This window comes from Gavia stellata, chromosome 2 (genome assembly GCF_030936135.1).
Source record: "Gavia stellata isolate bGavSte3 chromosome 2, bGavSte3.hap2, whole genome shotgun sequence".
Lineage (NCBI taxonomy): Eukaryota > Metazoa > Chordata > Aves > Gaviiformes > Gaviidae > Gavia > Gavia stellata.
This window is the reverse complement of record NC_082595.1, coordinates 3,381,290-3,401,320: the sequence shown is the minus strand read 5'-3', so window position 1 is coordinate 3,401,320 and position 20,031 is coordinate 3,381,290. Positions and strand designations below refer to the sequence as shown.

The 20,031-nt window shown below is 48.7% G+C and overlaps 1 protein-coding gene across 2 annotated transcripts in view; it reads left to right on the top strand.

The window, feature by feature from the left end:
• Nucleotides 1–9,768, top strand: part of LCLAT1 (lysocardiolipin acyltransferase 1) — a 121,435-nt gene extending 111,667 nt beyond the window's left edge. For both annotated transcript variants that reach the window (XM_059830894.1, XM_059830888.1), the window contains one exon: nt 6,231–9,768. In XM_059830894.1, the coding sequence (XP_059686877.1) occupies nt 6,231–6,739 (509 nt within the window). In that variant the 3' untranslated portion in view covers nt 6,740–9,768. The remainder of the gene's footprint in view (nt 1–6,230) is intronic.
• Nucleotides 9,769–20,031: the final 10,263 nt, after the last annotated feature.

Genomic DNA, 20,031 nt, shown 5'->3' with positions numbered 1-20,031 from the left:
ATGTACGGTGGTTAAGAATAGCATCTTCTCTGCTGGATCAATACAGGGGAAGAGACTGTATAATCCTTGTATGATTTAAAGTAATGTCCATGATAACTAAAGTAGGACAAATTACGGCTGCTGAGATCCTTGCTAGGGAGGAAAATGGGTAATAGCTCCCACTGTTAATGCCAAGGAGACTCAGCTGCCCGTTCACCTTCCAGACTGCTGAGAGAGTGAGCAGTTCATTGCATGGGTTTGCCTGGGGCCCATCCTCATTTTGTCTCACTGATGGTCATTTTGGCTTTAAAAGCTTCTCTTCTGAATCATCATTTTGGCCCTGAAGTCGGTGTTTAAATAGATCCTTCTGTCTCGCAGTGAGCTTGCTCAGCATTGCTCGGTCCTGGGTACGAGCAAGAAAGTGTCCTTGTCACTGATGTGAATCATAACTGAGGAACGAGCCGTGCCTGAGCTCCTGAGCGATGCTTGTAGGAGAGGGGATGGGTCCCCGTCCAACCAGCCCACTTATTTGGGACGGTACTGTAGGGGTGAGCATCACTTCTGGCAGTTTTCACCAACTGCAGCTGCCTTACAATATTCTCTTTGCAAAAATGTATTGGAAAGGAGCTTAAAATAGTTTAATGCTTCCTTTTACATTCAGGCTGGGTTTTCCCCCTAGAATTAAAATAATGTCCTGACACTGTATTATTTAATACAGACAATTAAAAGTATTTTTCAGTTTACCTTTATACCTTTATTTTGAACCTAGTAAGAGGCTCTTGGTTGTAAGGTTTTATAATCAGTTGTGAGATGAAAGGCTTGTCTGCGCACACGCCAAGGAGCACAGGCAGACAATGGCAGGTAGAGAAAACCCTAAAATCCAGACAGCGAAACAGATCCCTAACTTGGCTCCTCCGAGGGCTGTCACAGGGGAGCCATCAGCCCGTGGGCCAGGGTGACACCCATCGCAGTGGGTCAATGGGAGAGGCTCCTCCTGTCCATCACCTTGCAGACTAAGGGGGGTTACAGCTTGCAGGGCTTTGGGACTAGTTATGGGATGCCCAAGAGGAGCATTTGGGGATTGTATAAGATTTATTATGGTATATTTAGGGGAGGAACCAAAAGTGGGGAAAGGGATGGTTCAGGGTGGCTTGGGAGGAACAAGTTTGGGAAAATAAAGGAATAAGGTGTAAAAAGCGCTGGTCCCATGTAAATGAGGTTGGTCAGTACACTTGCCTGGCCGTGCCTTGTGCCTGATCAGCCCAGTCTGCCCCATCTTCTCATTAAACCCCATTTCTAACTATTTTCCTGGGTGAGGGGACTCTGTGGGTGTGCGTATGGAGGTCCACGTGCCCGACACTGGAGAGACGAGGGTCCGTGTCTGTCATGCGGGTGCATAAGTCAAGTGTGTCATCGCTAATGACTATCGAGCAGGACTAGCAGGCAAGAAGGGTAAGAGGCTTGGGAGCCAGGTATCAAAGTGGCCATCAGTCTTGGTCAGATACTGGAGAGGTCAGATGGTCACAATTTGGCTACTGGAGGGACTGCAAGGTTCAAGCCGACGGCTGAGGAGGGTGTGGGGTCAACAGAGACCAGTTTGTATGTCTGTTTGTCTCTGCATGAGGCAGCTGGAGAAGAGAGGATCTGAAGACCAGCTAATGGGTGGCCCTGAGTGCCTGAGGCCAGTTACTGGAGGGTTCGGCAGTGCGTGTACGTCCATGCAAGGGGTCTGTACCAGCCACTGGAGAGGGGCTGTGGCCCCAGGGTCTCATGTGTCCAGGTGCCAGCACCTGGGAAGACCAAGGACCCAGGGCCGGCTACAGCATAGCCTGTCTATGGCCAGTTGCTGGAGGCATCCATAGCTTGTATATATGTATGTAATTCCCACTGGCAGACCTTTATCCTATCAACCAGAGAGGGGAACATGATGAGGCCATTTTGTTTGCTTGAGTGCTGTGTTTTCTGTCCATATTGATGCGTGGCTGTCTGTCTGCTTGATGGTTGGACTTGATGATCTTATAGGTCTTTTCCAACCTTAATGATTCTGTGATTGTACGCGTGTGTGTGTCTTGGGAATAGGTGCTCAGCCTTGCTCCTAGCTGGGGCGGGGAGATGCGACAACCTCACCTCTACTGGGCTACCAGATCCCACAACTTCTAACGTAGAAGAAAAATTCTGATGGAACAGCTGGTGTAGTGAAAGAAAATGTCCTAATTTTCCTTGGAAATCTTTTTTAAAAGAAAGCATCTTTCTCTGATGCTGTTATTTTCGTCATGAGCCTGGTAAGTTCTTCCTCTGCCACCTCTGAGTGCGATGCCCAAAGCAACCAGCTGTGCATTGTGATCTCTTGAAGTAATGTCGTGTATCAACAGCGCCCAAAATATAAATAACTTTGATTGGAGCACAGAAAGTTTAAAAATAAGAAGAATAGTGCTTTTGAGGCATTTTGTCATCCCAAAATGGAGACCGCCACATGAATTAATCATCATCTGCATGTTACGCAGTTTGTAGCCACATAACTATAATTACAAATAAATTTTATATTCATTCCTGAGCACTGCAGTAAGCTTTTCTTTTCTGAGGTGCTTTTATAAAGCATAGGACAGAATATTGTTCATGGGTATGAAGAATATATAGTTATACTACTGCAGGGAGAAAGTCATGAGGCTATAAAGCTACTGAAACTGGTGTCTTTTTGTCCTGAAGAGCTGGGCTACCTGCCTGACAGTTTAACCTTAATGGCAGTTTCTTAGCTTAATCAGATTTCAGATGCAAAACTGTGAACGTTATTTGATTTCCTATACACGCGGGATAAAGAAGATCCCTCAGATGTCACTAAAAGCATTGCAAAAAGTGGTTTGTCCACCGGCAGCTTCTCTGAACTATGAACAAATACACTTGCTTACTTCATTTTTGACCCACTAGAGAAGTAGAATGATGTGGCTTCCCTTAGGGCAATTTCTTCTTAAAATGTGCAGAAGCAGGTTTTTTTAAGCAGATCTTTAAATTCAGGTGGAAAAAAGATCTTTAAAGTCAGTGACTGCCCTGATGATGATCTTAGGATCGCTTTCTTTTGCTGGTTGACTGGCACCTTGCCATTGATCTGAAACATGTCCTGTTAGATATCTCCAGACTGCAGAGACAACGAGCTTAACTTCAGAGGGAAACGGAGACAGTAAAGATGCTCTAGCCAAGTATGCAGGTTCAAAACTGCCTGATTAAACCTAGCCTAAGGGAATTTTGTCCCTGCTCACAAATGGTCTACCTTCATCTGCTGCGGTAACTTTTCTTCTTTTTAGCAGATTCGCTTGTAGCGCGTTTGGCAGTGATGCATTGACCCTGTCCGTACTAAAAGATGCCATTGATAAATCAGCAGAGAATATGCAGAACCGTTTTGTTCAAGTGTTCAGTGTGGATCCTGCCACCTTACTGCACGTAACACTAGCAGGGCATGCTTCTTTCAGCAGCTGTAGAAAACTGATTGAAGCTGGTCCTTTCCACATGCTTGGCTTGCCAGGGAATTAAAGCTTCAGGCTGCCATTTGCGTGGAGTTTTTAAACATGAATGACCCAAACAAGGGGCCTGTTGAGAAAGGCATTAATCCTCTTGCACGTGAAACCTGGTACTCTGGTCTCTCTTTCTGATATTTCTGTGCTTTCACATATGCTAAATCTACCTTTGAAGTTTCATTTCTTCTTGCCTAAAATACACTTTAATAGGTGAACCTTGCAGCTGAGATTTAGGAGGTGCTGGTTCAAGTTGGACACACTGAGTGGGTCACGTAATCATCCTTTGCCTCGGTTTCCCTCTTTGTAATGCAGAAAGAGTAACATCCACCCTCCCGTACACACCTCTTTGAACTTTGTTCTGGGTAACTAACTTAGAACCCATAATGTAGTGTAGACCTACAGTCTGGCATAAAGCCCTGCTGGAAGGTATCTCTCTGGGGATGCTACAAATCCATAGGTAAGGCATACTTATTTCTGATCAGGAATTCACGGGCAGAAATATATCTGCGTGCTGAAGGGATCAGACCAGCTGTGTGGGTGCAGGGAGTCCTGCCCAATCCTGCCAGTCCCACTTGCACAGAGTCAGAAACTCCGTGTCTTAAGCGAATCTGATGATTTATTGCCTGTGGTCTGTATGTCAGTGATCCTTACGTGTAAAGCCTTGATTTTTTAAGAACATTTGCATGGAGTGGCAGACTGACTAGCTGCAAAGACACAAATGACTACAAGGTAGGTGAGAAACTTCACTGTCTTCATAGGAGGCTTTTTTCATGCAAGGATCTCGGGAAGGCTGAACCTTTCTGGCCTCCCTCTTGCCGTAAAATATGTAGGTTTTATGTGCCACTAGGACCTGGGGGAAGACAGATTTAAAGAGATGGTTATCTCTTAGAGGCATACGTAGCAGCCCTTCCCCTGGCTGGGCCAGGAACTAGGGGATGTTTGTCCCATAGGGTGACTGTAATTCCCTCTGGTGGCAGAAATATTTGGAGTAGGGGGAGGAAAAACACGATTTGTTCTCAAAATGAAAATGCTTTGTGCTAAGGTGCAGCAGGCTGGCCATTGTTTCCCTTTGTAAGGGCAGGGTTTCGAAGACACGTTCAATTTTGGCATGTCTTGGAAGGAGATCTGAAAGGTTTTATCTGTGCAGAATACAGTGATTCTCTGCTTCGATAGGATGTGATCCTGTAGCTAGATAAAAGCTGAAGTATTGAATTTTGCTCTGATAGACCTCCTATGAGCCATATATAGCTCTTTAAAAACCCAGGTAACCTGCCACAAAACTGTCTTGAGAGAGATCATTACAAGACAGCGCAGTGATAAAATACTCTGCAAGGCTGAATAGGGCTTTTCCCCCCTCTTGTGATATTTGGAGCTGAACTTTAGATACATAATTTTGAACATGGCCTTTTAAAGTAACTTTCTATTCTGTCCCTGTCATTTTTGGAGCTGTAAAGGAAAGCCAAAACACCAGGGAAGGGAAGCAAATGAAAAGGGAGAGTGGGGCTAAAGAGTAGGTTTTGATCATCATTGCAAGAAGTGACATCATCTATGAGAACAAACGTCTTCAGTCGCTGCAACTGGAGACAGCTTTTAGTCTCCAATTCTATTTTGCCCCGAGCCAGCCAGCCAAATAAAAACGGCAGGATAAATCACTGCTGGCAGAATGTTAACGGTTATGCAACATCCAGTGCACCATGCGCCTATTTTTAGATCAGTTTTATACTAGCAGAATTTTCTTTGAGATCTAAAAAGAATGTCTGGTCAGAGGCTGGGGGATAAAGAGGGTATTTAGAAAGTGCAAAATGCAAACGCACTTAGTACAAAGATGCGCTAGCAAACCCTGCTTTGGCAATACCGATATCCTTTTAAGAGCGTTGGCTCGATCAGGTGTGGTGATGAAGAGTAGAGGGTTTTTTATCAATATTCCCTTGAAATTCTACTCTGCAATTGCTTTTTAAATGGTTGACTATTCTCACTTTACCCAAATAGCTAACTGTACGTGGTTTACTTAAAGCTGGGCTTCTCCACTGTGTATGCTGTACTTGGTCTTTACTGGATCTGGAGTGCTTACTGCAGCAGCTCACCTCCTTACAGTACTGGCTGGTCAGATTTAAAGAAATTGTGTTAACTGGAGTACTCTGCAGAGCTGGCTGAGCTACAGAGATGCTCCTCATCCTTTGGGAGATGCTCTGGATTTAATGAGCTCCTGATACTTAGCTAGTATATGTTTCACATCTGTTTATTCAGTCTTCAGTGAATTAGGATTGTGTATGCTGCTTGCTCCAGATCAAGCTGAATGCTTTTCAGTGTTCACAGGAACATACACTAGGTTCTATTTCATTAGTTAAAAGCAATTTGAGCTTGCAGCACAGGTATTGAATAACTGAAGAGTATTCAAGAGTAGTATGGCATACTCTGCTCTTTATCCAAGACCAGATGTGCATCTTCTCTCCTTTAAATTTGACTTCATCCTCTTAGTCACTGTGTTGTAATTCTACATGAGGTTGTACTGCGTATAATTTTGCTCCTAAAAGTTTTTGCTCTGATTCAGAACAGATGATGATTGGGAAAAGTTTAACCTCTCAGCCTTTAGAGATTCTAGCAGGTAAAAAACTGCATAGCTAATGTATCTTTGGGATTTCTGCCACGGTTTGGACAGTTTTCAATCATGCCTTGAAGCGACTGTGTTCTGACCACTGCATGATCTGCATTGATCCTTTTTCCCCAAAATCTTTCTTCTAGGTGACAATCTCGATGCTATCCATGACATAACTGTGGCATACCCCCAAAACATTCCTCAGACGGAGAAGCACCTTTTGAATGGAAACTTCCCAAAGGAGATTCACTTCCACGTCCAGAGATATCCCATAGAGACAGTGCCCACTTCTAAGGAGGAGCTGCAGCTTTGGTGCCGGAAGCGTTGGGAAGAGAAAGAGGAGAGGCTCCAACACTTCTATGAAGGTGGAAAATGCTTCAGTGCTTCAGGGCAAAGCATTGTTCCACCGTGTAAATCTGAGCTCAGGGTCCTCGTGGTTAAGTGCATCTCGCTCCTGTATTGGACGGTGTTCCCACTGGGTATGCTTGCACTGCTGTACCTGTACAGCTTCGCACGATGGTATTTTGCAGCCATGATCATCTTTTTTGTTGTGCAGCAAAAGATATTTGGTGGGCTGGAACTAATTGAACTCTCTTGTCATCGATACTTTAAAAAGCAACAGAAATTTCACGACACGAAAATAAAAACCGACTAGTTCTGGGGTAGAGAAAGACGTAAAAATGGGTGGGTTTGAGATGTCCTGCAAATTTTACGCACAGGGAAGAATTTTTGCATGAGAACTGTCTTTTACTATCGCCATTGTTAGACATTTGCACTTGATTCTGTGAAGAGAAAGAAAAATGTTAGTTATTGCTACATGTGAAAATGGTAGTTTTTATCTCTGAATGTAATTTCAACATTGCTCTTGCAAGCAGCTAGCAACTGCATTCTGCTGTAATTAAGAAACAAATTGCTGGGTTATTGAACAATCGTAAGGACGTTAATAAATGTGACACGAACTGAACTTTCATATGGAAACCCAAACTGTCCAGCTAAGAGAGACAGATGGCTAATCACATTGTCATAAAGTGAGCACCGGATTTGGAAGGCTGGTAAGTCTTTAACGATGTTTTGGTGGTAGGTGGAAGTTGGAGGAGAAGTTGTTCAGTTTCTTTTTTCTATTTCAGTATTCAAGCTTATTTTAAAATAATGTTTTCATGTAAGCTTTTCCAAACACTACTGAACTTACCACTATTCAACCAGTCTGGCTTGGTCACTCAGAAGGATTTTTAAGCCTTGCAGTCTTGTGTTGTAGTACAGAAAACAGTGCTGGCTCTGCCTCCATTTAAGTCTTAACTGATTATTTAGTAGACCTATGCAGCTAAGTTTTGATTTCTCACTGTTTCATACTGTTTCGGTCTCCCTGTTAGCTGTGGGAGACTTGTTCCTACTGTAGTATACAGAGCTGCAGGATAGGGGAGCTAGTTTTTTGTTGTTTTATTGGTGTTTTTTTCTCTAGAGGCAAAAAATAAGTGTCTGTCTGAGTATCTGGCAAATGTTTTTCAGAAAGGTCACCTTTAGACATTACTTGATTGAAAACATTTTATTTATTTTTCAGAGTAGGCAAGATATCTTTTTTTTCTGAAGCATTTATTTTGGTTTTTACATTGCTTCCTTAGGCATTTCAAGTGTCCGTATAGATAAGCAGGAAGACTGCTTGTTCCATGCATGTCAGCCAGACCTGTTGAAATGCATCTGATGCAATGGTTGTCTCCTTAAAGGTACAAGAGATGGGTTTCAGACCTACCACAGCACAGGGAAATTGAGCTACATCTTCCCTTTGCAGTATTCTCTTTGGTTGCCTGATGACATCATTGCATTTCCAACCTCCTTCGCAATTTTTGGGGGTTCTTTTGGGGCTCCTCCTTTAACACTTTCCCTTTATTTTATGACATTCAGAAAATCTGAAGGCTTAAACTCAGACAAGGCACTTTCAAATGTATTCCTTGTCATATATAACACAAGCAATGTTCATGCTCATATAGTAAGAGACGTAAACATTGCCAGCATTTAGGAGACTCTTCAGGTTAGATTTGTTTGTCAACCTCAAGAATGTTAGACCACTTGATCAACTGTATTGCTGCAAAACCTTCCTGACTTACTAACTATTTGTTGTTTATCGCATGAAGGCACGTTTGAGCTAAACCGAGATGGCCTGGCTCCATACGTTGAGTGGCATTGCCACGAGATGTAAAAGTACAGAGTGCAAAATGTGTCTTGTACTGTGCTGAATATCTCAAGCATTGGGTCGGCATGGTAGACATATCTGTTTTCTTCTAACTTACAACACTAAACATGTTGTCTAATGTGTTTGTATCAAAGGCCATTTTTTGAATGAATCACCAGCCTCTATTCAACTGTCCCTTGCAAGGTGACAGGTATTTTTTAATCTATGCTTATAATAACTAATTGTTTATTATGCAGAAAGTACTTGAAGCCATCCATTTTACTCTAATTTTTTTAATCCCTTTTTCCTTAAAAATAAATAAAACTAGGTTTATATTTAGGGTTATGTTTCTTAATGATTTTTTCATATTTCTATCTGAGTACCTGAAGACTGACAACTGGTGTTTCATTGTCACGAGTGGAAAGAGGTCCTGTCTGTACTATGAGGACTTTTTTTAACCTAATTCTGTGATATCAAAGGCGTGGTTGCAGCTTATATCTACATAGCCTGGCTTTTCTTCATGTAATACTCTGCTTTGGTGCAGTTCCCTGCACAACCAGGTAACTGGCCGCAAGAGAGAACCTTAAAAACCTCATTTATGGTTAATGCAGAGGAGAACTAAAGGGTTCTTCTAGCCCGTCCTGAGCCACGGCTGTGCTTTCACACCAGGAGTAACCATGGCCAGCCTACTCCAATAGCCTTAACATAGTCTTCAGGAATGACTCCAGAGGACAGGTTATATATGTTGGTGACATAAATACCAGCTACGCTTTTGTCAGTCGTTCAGGGAACTTTGTGGTGTCATCAAATGTGTCAGAAACATCAGTGTGAGTCTTGGTCGTGGAGCAGTGAAAGATTTACGTCTGTGTGTGATTAGAGTTGGGCTGTGAAAATGAAATAAGATGCAAACCATCGTTGACCCTTACAAGGGGTTTTCTCCCAGCTGGAGCCAAACGCATAACCTACTGTAACGTGGTAAACATCCTGCAAAACTGTAATTTGTCCTCCTCTCTCATGTATTTGGATTGAAGAGAAGGAATAATCTTCTTGTCAGCTGCTAATGTCACATTTGCAGTGCCTGACTCTGATGTGGGGCGGCACATGGTAAGTGAAGAATCCTTCTCTCACAGGGAAGGGTGTTGGCTTTGTGACTGACGTAAATGTTCAGATTATGAGCATCATTTTCCAGCTCAATTAGAAATGCAAGATAGGGGAAAAAAATGGAATAAAAAGAAAAAGCTTTGTGGATATAGAAGCTTCTTTGTTTAAAAAGTGGTTAAGGAACTGGGGGAAGATCTTTCTGTGAATGCTTTTTTTTTTCCTCTTTGGTCAAAATGTAGCTTTTTACTCAAAAGGTTCTAATATACATTTTTTTTGAGACTATTTTGCTCTTACTCTGTTTCCCTTTTCGAAGTACACTAAGATGGCGCTTAGGGACACGGTTTGCTGGTGGACTAGGCAGTGTTAGGTTTACGGTTGGACTCGATGATCTTAAAGGTCTTTTCCAACCTAAATGATTCTACACCGGGCAAATCACTTTGAGATGTTTTCAGTGCTGTTGGGTTAAAGGTGCTAGCACTCCAGGAGTCACGGACCCCCCTCTTTCATGGGATGCAGATTGGCACTGAGACTCATCTCACTCGTTAGCACGTTTGTCGCGGCTCGCCTTCTCTTGTAGTCCCAGCGGCCGCGCTGCTCAGTGGCGTCTACAGGACCTACGGGTCTTGCTAGGTCTTGCCTACGTTATGAGATCAATGACGTGCTTTAAGGATACTGCTCTTGTTTGCTCAATCAGATGTTTCCTCATCAGCATCAGGGGTTTCTTTGTCTTTGCTCAGAACGGAAGGTTGAAATCCTGCCATCTGTGTTTGTCATCAAGCTCATCCGGGTAGTAGGACGTCAGACCAAGACGTTTCTCTCTCGGCTTCGAAGCTGCAAGGCCCCAAGGTGTTGTCTTGATCATACGAAATGTAGTTTCTAGTTTTGTGCATTGCATCAATCTCTGTTGTTTAAAAAAGATCTGTGTTTTTATAACTTGATTTTATATGTACACTGTGTGAAAGGAAACACCAGGATACAAACCTACAGAAAGCCTTAGTTTTCAGAGTTCACTGATTATATTAGAATGTTTTAACCATGTACCAGTTACTCTACAGCAACAATAAAGACCTGAAGCATTGCATGTGTTTAATTTTGCTGTTTTCTTTTTACTGTGTGACATATTCTGTAGGCACCCCTAAGGAACAAACCTTGTCTTCAATCACATGGGTGTCTGTCTTGGACAGACTGGTGTCCATTTGGGTGCTGGACCCATGGTTTGTGGCTGCTGGCGTGGGTCTCCCATCTCTCCATGGGAGGTTGGAAAGGGGCAGCTGGCTGTACCCTCCCTTCTGGCCTCTTCGTGTAAAGGGATGCGGAAACCTTTTGAGTGTACAAGAGGTACAGCTCAATTTTATCCTTGCTGTGCTTAAGAATGAGCTGCGCTTCGAAAGAGCGTGTTAGGTATTGATACATAGGTAAGTCCTCCATTTTAGCTATATCCTGTTGCCACCCGTGTAATTACTGACACAGGGAATGGTCTATGGCACGGTTCACGTTTTTAGAGGACCTGTGTTTAATGTAACTTCAGATCACAGGCTCCTTGATTTATCTCTGCATTGTCCAAAAGCTAATCCGGTGTGGAAGGACAAGGGCTGTCTGTCTTGGGAGCTCTGTGCTCCTCACTACCCCCCTAACGGGGAATAGCCTTGCCGTGACTGCCGCATCCCACAGCAGCCACAGCAAAACACCCACGTCTCCGGCAAGTACCACATGTCCGGAAGACCAGAAGAAACGGAGACTCTGGTACCGGTTTCTGCAGCTGGAGGTGATATTTGCAATGTCTACGTATGCTCAGAGCATTCCAATCAGTCCCCAAAAGTGGAAGTGAGCCGTGCTCTGTATTGAGTGGCTTTGTCTCTCTGAAAAGATGGTTGTCGCTTCCTCTTTGTTTCCGCAGGGCTCCAATATGCAATGAAAAAATTGATTTGTCTATCTTACCTGCCATTAGAGAAAATAATGGTAATGGAGGCCAGAGCTTTCACCCTGCAGCTGCCCCGAACGCCTCCTTTGCAGTTCAATATAACGGGTGAAAGGCTGAGTCTTATTTCCTGAGGACTTTGAATCAGACCGCGAGCTATCTCGACCAGAAATTATTCCTGGGAGCGGGGAGCACGGTCTGTGCTTATAACATGCCTTGGTGACTCTCTCTAATCGTAGAGAGGGTTTGTGCTGAGACACGGGAGAGGCGGAGAGAGCTCACCTCTGTCCTTGCTGAGCCTCTCCAAAGGCCCAGCATATTTAGCAGGAGTGGTGATAAGCCCTGAATTTTTAAGCAGATGTCTTTGTTTTATTCCAGTCTGGTCTCTGTATGGTTTGTCATCCCTTTTTTCTGGAGTTCTTCATGGGGGCTGACTGTTTTCTCTGCTGGTGGGAGATGCAGGAGACTGGCAGGAGGAATTTGAGCCAAACTCTGCGTTTTCTGAGATAGGCATTGCTGCTCTCGGGAGAAGAAGGAAGCGTGTTTGCTCCTTCTGAGATGCTTTGCCCTGGGCTGCATGAGAGGCGGGTGCACAGGGGCTGGTGGGAGTGTAATGATTTTGGTGGTCAGCGCCCTCTTCCCTATATTTCTCTCTCCATCTTCTTCGTCCGAGGGAGAAGAGGAGGCAAGAGCCCCTTCACCCCTTATCCGCAGGGAGCGGAGGAGCACCTTCAGCCTTACCAAAGGGAAAAGCTAACGGGGCTCAGGCCTTGGTCTTGCTTCTGCGTCCGCAGGACGACACCCAGCAGAGGCGGACAAGCTGCTGCAGGGTGCGAGAGCACGAGATGCCGCAGGGGGAGCGGGAGGCAACGCTGGGCACTGCTTTTTGCAGAGCCGTAACCTGGCATCGAGTTTTGCCCCCTACCCCCCGGCGTTATTTCTTGGCCCGCCTTCGAGGCTTGCCCTGCCGCTTGAGCTGCTGGGTTTCTAGTGAGGAGCGAGAGGAATGGATGTTTATTAACGCTGAACCCAAAGGAAAGGGAGACATCAGGGATAATGGGATAGAGGTGCTGGGGAAGGTGTTGGCTCCTGCCAGCGCTGGGTACAGCTGGTTGGGCGCGCGTCGTCTTGCTTCGGAGGCTGAAGGAAAAGGTCTGCGTTAAGATACTTGTTTACTTAGACATCTTCAGAGAAAGGGGAGAGAGAGAGAACATCCTCCATGGGGTGGTGCACAGCGGGGCCCACGAACTGCCCCGTGGGGAGGCTTTTTACGTTCTCACCTGACAGCCTGCCCACCGGTGCTGGCATCGCCCGTGCGTGCCTGTAGCTAGTCAGGGTGACATCTCTTTCCATGCTCAAGTTGCTTACTTGATGTGCTGGGTTTCAAGACGTGCAAAGGGCTCCTCCTGTTTCTTGTCCTGGCAGGCGTGCAAGACCCTGAGCTCTTCAAAGATAGAGTAATCCCTTGCTGTCGGTAAGATTCCCACCGGCGGGCTGGGAAGCTGCTCAGCTTGCTGGGGAAGCTTGCAAAATCCCTGGTAGCGCAGCCCTGCCTCGTGCGATCAGTGCATCGCCTGGCAGCCTTCCTCTCCTCATCTCATTTCCCTGGCAAGTTGCTGCCTCATTGTCCCGCTCCCCACTGCCGCGGCTGGATTTCCTTCCAGGTTATCCACTGGAATTATTCGAGTGGAGCTGTTCACGCTGGTGGGTCGACAGGTTTGCTTCTTACAGCTTTGCGTTCCCTACCCCAGTGCTGTTCAAAGAGCTGTCTGAAGCTCAGCTCTCCACTCGTTTCACTTGAGAAGTGCCCATTTTATAGCTCCTTAAGCGAAGGTCCCCACTTCCCAGGGGCTTTCCTCGGTGCTTTGCGATGGGCACAAAACATCAGAGCCAGTGGATCAGCCTCAGGGTCATGGTGGGGAAACCTTTCCTCTGCTGTGAGGGTGGGAGGGGGTCCCCTCCCAGCACTCGGGGTCCGGTTAGACCAGACTATAACCTGCGGTCCTGCCCACGGGGAGGTCAGGGGCTGAGCTCATGCCACTTCTAACAGGCCGTATCGCCAATCCCCGGCAGAGCAGAACCAGCCATTTAAAGGAAATATGCAGAACAACCCGTGTTTGCAGAAAATGAAACTTTTCTGATTCCTTTCTTGCTCCACGCCTTCCTTCTCCCCTCTCCCTCCCAGGAGCAAGAGAGGAGAAGGTTTTGGGACACCCTCTATGTTTTGGTAGCTTAAACCAGAAGAACGCTGAAGAAATGATCCTGGAGCCGTTGTCCTGCGTGCATCAAGTTGTGCTGGCCCGGCTCACAAAGCAGGAGTCGAGGACCGCTCGACGCCACGCTCCTTGGATTTGTCTGCCCCTGGAGAGATCCACAAGGAGAGGGGCCGGATCCAGTTCCTCACCTGCCGCTGGACTCCTGCGTGGGCACGTGCCGGCTGGTTCATCTCGTTGGACTGCTGCACGACCAATGCGAGGTCCTCAGGGCCAGCACAAGGACAAGAGGACACGGAGCATCGTCCTGCAGGACCCCGATGCTTCAGCCACCGGCTGGGAAGCCGGAGAGGAGCTCTTGGGAAAGGTGCGGCTGTGCACGGACCTGCCGACTGACAGCCCTCAGGTGTCCTTGGTGGTCTTCTCAAAGATGCTGTGGGTAATGCGGGCCGGGGGTAGGGGCAGCGCACAGACACCACTTACTGCAAACCGGGGATGTGTCCGGCACCGGGCACTAACACGGATTTGAGGCTGCATGTCCGTCTGGGACAGGTATTATCCTGGTCTCCGAGGCTTTGGCTGGGAGCAAGTGCCACCGTCGTGGGCAGGACAGCGCAGGGACGCAGCTGCCGGGATAACGGGCAGCAAACGTCCCATTGCCAGCAGCAGTGGGGACTGGGTATTTTATTCCAGATACTATAATTCAGCTGCCTGCCTGTTCCTGTCCCCGGCATGTGCCCAGCACACGCTCCCCCCAGAGCACTCATCGTAATAATTTGGTGGGGTTTTGTCTGACACGGGTGGGAGCGAGACTGATGTTCGACTGTGATCTCTGCTCTCGTCTGTTCCTGCTCCCGCGCCACGTGCAGGGATGCCCGTGTGGTCCCGGAGCGTGGGGTGCCTCAGCCTTACACACCACATACCCAGCCTGGCTTTAAATCAAGACGCTGAAGCTCTAGGAGTACTCTGGCTGCACAGAGCTCAACGTGGGCTACTCTGCCCCACTCTTGACAAGTAGATGAGCTTGCTCCGCATCCCCCGCTTCCATGGCCAGCCCGCTCTCCTGTACAGCGACATCAAAGCTCACTGGGGGATCTTGGCAAGCCTCTTCTGCCTTCAGACTTCCCTTTCCTTCCCAGCCGCTGGTAAAGAGCAGTGATGGAGGCAGGAGTCCAGCTGGACGCATATGACGTCTGCTGCCTTCTCCATTCCCACGCCGGGACGAGCTGCCAGGAGCAGCGTAGCTGGATCAGGCCTCTCTGATCCATCATTTTGGCTCTTGCAGCCGCAAGACCTTGTGGTCACTCAGTGATCAAGTCTCTGCTGGGTGTGTGACGTCTCCAGGCTCCTCGCTGCAGATACCGTGCTCCTCCAGAGGTTTTGCTTTTCTACCCTTGCTGGGGAAAGGGGGGGGGGGGGTCTTTTCCAGGAGCCCCTGAGAGCGAGCGCAAGGAGATGTTTTATGCAAGATCACAGCAAGGTGTTTGTCTGCCTCTTCACAACATGTGAAGGTTAAAGGAAGGCTCTCAGCTTTCTACTGCTAATGACAGAAAGCACTATGTAAGTGAGAGAGAGCCTAGTTAGGGATTAATGAGAAAGGAGCCTGTGGTTTTATTATCCGTTGGACTTGAGTACCGTGGATGAGCAAGAGAGGTTGCATTAGCTGCTTCCTGCTGAGTCCTTCCAGCGGGAAAGTCCTTAGTAGACTTTCTGCATCATTTAAGGCTGGGAGGCAGAGGAGGGTGCTGCGGACAAGGAGCGGTGGGGCTTGGTGTCCTCTGCTGCCGGCTGGGACCGACCTCAGACCTGTGGTCCTGTGAGTGGAGCGTGGACCTGGGGGCAAAGGTGGTTTGGGCTTTGCTGTTGGGTGTGCCACCGACCAGCGGCACGTGTCACCCACCTCCTGCGTCCCAGGTGGTTCAGCAGGACTGGGGACACCTCCTGGGGATGCGCTGCTGCTGGGGACACCCACCACACTGTGTCACAGACTGTTATTGCGGGTAAAAAGGGGCTCCAGCTCCCTGAGAGTCTGTTTGGTCACAGTTGTCCCTTTTCCTCAGCCCGGTGCCCGGCGGCAGGCCACGGCGTATCGGGAGAGGGGCGGTCCAGGAGCAAAAGCCCAGCTATTCACTCTGGGGAGGCCAGAGCAGAGCCCCCTGCTTTGGGACCAGCCCTCTGCCCCACTGCAGCCTGAAGCTGATAGCGAGGGACGCTAGAAGAGATCAGATTGTTGACTGTTAGATAAAGACAGGAATAAAACCAGGGAGGTTAAATACCTCATCTTTAATTAGCTTCATCATTCCTAGCCATTGCATAAAAGCTATTAAAGTTATTATAGGACACGCCGGATGCTCGCACAGCAGGAACGACAAATATAGGTAGAATGGGCCCTGTCATAAAGCTGTCTCAACAGCCCTCTTTGCCATCTTGATGCTGCTCGCAGCCAGCCTGGCTGAGTGAGGCCAAACCGAGGGCAAGCAGTGGGTGCGTTTGATGGAAACGGCTACTTCTCCTTCTAAATAATACGAGGTTTGCTTTGGTTTATGATTAGCAGATCCCTGAGCATTTCTCAAGGAGACAAACCTCCTGAGGTGGGGCAGACTTGGTTGCTCTGCGTCGTCTCCATGGGGCTCTTGCTGCAAGTGCCACAAGGAACCAGAGACCAGGGGTTAAAAATCACTGCGCAAAACCCCGCTTCTGCATGCGTTTGTCGAGTCTGTGAATTATGTGCTTCATACTGTACTTTGAGTGCTTTATTTAATGATTACTCTGCTTTTTATCACTCAGCTATTGCAGTCACATCTAGGTCCTAAAGTTATCAGACGTTGATTTTGCAAGATCACAGCCCGATGCTACTGCTGTCTTGCTATTTGATACCAAGATGTCTTTATTACCAAGCGCATGGACTTTGTAAGCCTTCTGTATTGGCACAGCACGCAGTTAGGTGCTTTTGTTGCTCTATTAACCAAACCAGGTGCCTTTTCCAGTGATAGACCATGGCATAAAGTCCTTGGGTTACCCCTAGTCTGCCAAATGCTCTGACACATCCAGTTAGGAAATGAACCCAGCTTTTAGCTAGGTCTCTCCAAATCCTAATCCTCCCATCCCGCCCCGCTCTGCCCCGTCTCCCCCCGCAGAGGGGAGGATTAGAAAGGAGGACCTTATCCCGGCGGCAGTGGGCAGAGCGGAGAGGTCATGCTGAACCTGGAGTACTTCCAGGGCCACCGAACCTCCCTGAGTCACTCGTTAAGTCGATATGTCAGGAAGTCATCGAAAATAGAAGGAAATAAAATAAATAGCGAGGCATCCATTCACACCCTTGGCAGAGGCGTTTCGGTTCCCGGTGCCTCGCCTGCCCGCGGGTAGGACAGCCGCTGCTTATTAGACAGGTTATATAAGTGAAGTGGTCTATATTTATCAGGAGTGTGTGGCGTATGCACCTCGAGGGTCAGATGCCCGGCAGTTTGGAGAACATTAGCTCCCCTAATGAATCAGCAGGGAGAAGGACCTAAAAATACGACTCAGCTGCAGAAGGGATCATCGAGTCGCTCAGGGAGCCAAGGTCAGGAGGCCCCGATGTGCCTTTCCAGCTCTGGCTGGGGTTGTGATGCTACGCTCAGATGCTCATCGCCTCGAAAAGGCAGGATCCACGCCGCGCTAAGCCTCCTTTCAAACTTCTGCTGTGGTGTTGGATGTTGAACCATGCCTTAAAGAAGGAGAAAGACCCCTGATGCATGCCAGAATGACCGTATTGTAAAGTCAGCCTCCCTTTTGGGCTGTTCTCCGTCTGAGCCCAGCAATTCTGGGCTCACACGGGTCCAGCTCCCGCGGGCAGGGTGCTGAGCTCGCCTGCCTGCCCTGGGTTTCAGCTTCGTGACTTAGGGCATCCTGCATGGACGGAACATAAAGGCTGGGGCTGGCCCGGGCTGCAGGTTTCTCACTTCCCATGTGAGAGCATCAGCCCTACAGAAGGCAAAAACGATGACCATCGAAGCCTGCGTAGGTCTTATCAGTGCACCAGGCACTTCCCATCCTCCTTTCCGGATGGGTAGGGCTGGAGAGAACCACCCCCCTGCTCCACTCAGGGTGAGGGAGCCCACCTCCCCCACGTGGGATGGCGTCCAGGCGGTGCTGAGGCGAAGCCATCTCAGCAGCGGGGCTTTCACGACCTCGTCCTCTTTCAGCCTGGCTGTGCCCGCTGCATGCCAGTGCCATGCTGGTCTGCACTGGGTGAGCCCCCGGGTGGTTTTTCTGCTACATGGAGGGGGGAAACCTGAACGTGAGTGGGCTGTATCCTCCTTTACAGGGTGTAGTACTACTAAAAATGGTTGATTTTGTTCAGGGGTCAGGGCTGGTACCTTGGCTGCTACCACCTGTGCTGAGCTCTGCTATGGGTGCTGGTGGGACACGTGCTTCGTGCCTCCTTCTCAGCCTGGGGTTGCCTCAATGCTTTGTGGATGTCTGTCTATCAGCACGCTCAGGTGCCCAAACATCTGCAGCCAGCTGGGGCTTGCTCATGCCAGGCAGAAAGCAGCTTACAGGAGCCGCCTGAGGACAGATCTGTTACGCAGGTATTGCTGAGGAGGTGACAAGGACGACCACATCTGGTTCACCTTGGAGCTGAAAAGCCAACACGTATCTGTCTCTCCCTTTTGCTCAGAGATCCCGCCGCGTCCTCCTGCCAAGGGAACAGGAGGACACTTCGTCACTCTCCTGCAAACTGCGAGAACGGGACATGAGGAGGGCTTCTGCCAGGCGTTGCCCCACCGCCGGTGAAAGGAGCCCCGGGAGGAAGGCTTGTCCCCATCCCACTGGATGAGCAGGCTGCAGGAGCAGCAGTGCCGCCCCGCACTCGCCCGGCTGCCGCTGGAATGGGGAAGCTCACCCCGCGTCAGGCTGGAGACATGGAGGTGAGCAGCCAGCTGGAGGGGTGTTTCTGCCATTTTGCATGAATAAAGATGGTTAATGAGAGCTTTTTATTTTAGGAAACTGGAACAGGTGGAAGGAAATAACAGATACTCTCTGTTTTCTTGGTTTCTACTATTGTAAGTGAATTTGCCTGCAGTGCCCAAGAGCGCAGCTCAGTACCCTGGTTTACCCAGAGCAGTATAGGCAAAGAGTGGTCCTTACCCCATAGGCCCTATGCTGTGTTTGCACAGTGTCCACACATGCCATTTACCTTTTCAAGATCTTAAATACTGTGCCCTGGACCAAATCCCCCCTTCCTGTAGACCTGATGGAGGACCTGCCTGCCAGAGGCAGAGCCTGGCCAGGCAGCCTGTCCCACGAGGCTGGCGATGGCCCCGATGGCTGTGCATCCCTGTCACATCCCCAGCAGCATCTTTGGTCCTTGGCTACATGGTCCTTGGCTTCACGCGGTTCAGCAGCCTCCCCCACGCAAGGGCCGGGCCACCATGTTAAAGGTGGCTCGGATGGGCACGTGCGGTTCCAAGACCTGCCCTCCACTTGAAATGCAATAAAACTATAGAGGGGTAAGTTGCACGGAGGCGTTGAGTTAGTGACCCATCACAGCCGAGGTCCATGACCCTCTCGGTGGGGTTCGCAGAGCGCTGGTACCGATTCGTGTCACGTAATCCCAGGGGCTCACCCTGACCCACCCGGAGCATCCACGCTTTGTTTGGATTGGAAAAGCTTGGTCAGAAAGTGCTTTCTCGTTGCTATTGTTGTGTGTTTCTGAAGAACAGCTCTCTCCCGTGAATGTCAGGGTGGAGGTTACCTACAGGAGCAGTAGAGCTTCCCGGCTGCTACAGCTAGTATTAATTAAGCCTTGAAAGGAGGATCCTGCTGAGCTGTGAGCTGAGGAGGAGCAGGGTCTTGGGGGCTGCGCCGGGCAGAGAGAAGAGGGGGCGTCCGGCAATTCCGGGGCTGCCCCAGGACAGAGGGATGCAGGCAGGTGCAGGCACCGTGTCGGTGCAGGTCTGCAGGTTTTTGGGCACAAGCTGGGATCATGCTCCCCACCTGAACCACTTCTGGTGCCAGCCTGGAGATGCTGGCAGCCCTGACAGGGAGGACAGACTCCTGGAGAAGGACTGGGAGGTCAACGCCAGTGATCACGTCCATGCTGTGGACCCGGGGCACTGGGAAAGGCGTTTGCCTGTGTTGCAGTCATGTGTAGTCTCAGTCCCACCTTCAGTGTAAACCTTGGAGGTTTTAACATAAACCACGGGAGGATGCTCCTCCCATCACGCTCTTACTTCTGCTTGTCTGCCACTTCTCTTGGTCACTGCGAAGTCCACCCATACCACTGGTGGCACTGGATCAGTCCTTTTGGGCTCTTGCTGGCCAAGCACCTGGGTGCCAGTCCCGGCAATGTCGCCAGCTGAGGCTTGGAGACCCAACGCAGCACCACTGGCGTGGATGCACTGGTCAGCCCTGGCCTCTCCTCGATGAGCAACCTAGGAAAAGGACTGATTCAAACATAGCCGTGGGGCTGGTCCGCCCACTGCGTATTTCCTGAGCAAGGCAAGTTATTTGGAAAAGTCGGTCCTGGGAGAGATCTCCGCACACGTTTCTCTGCTCCCCTTGGT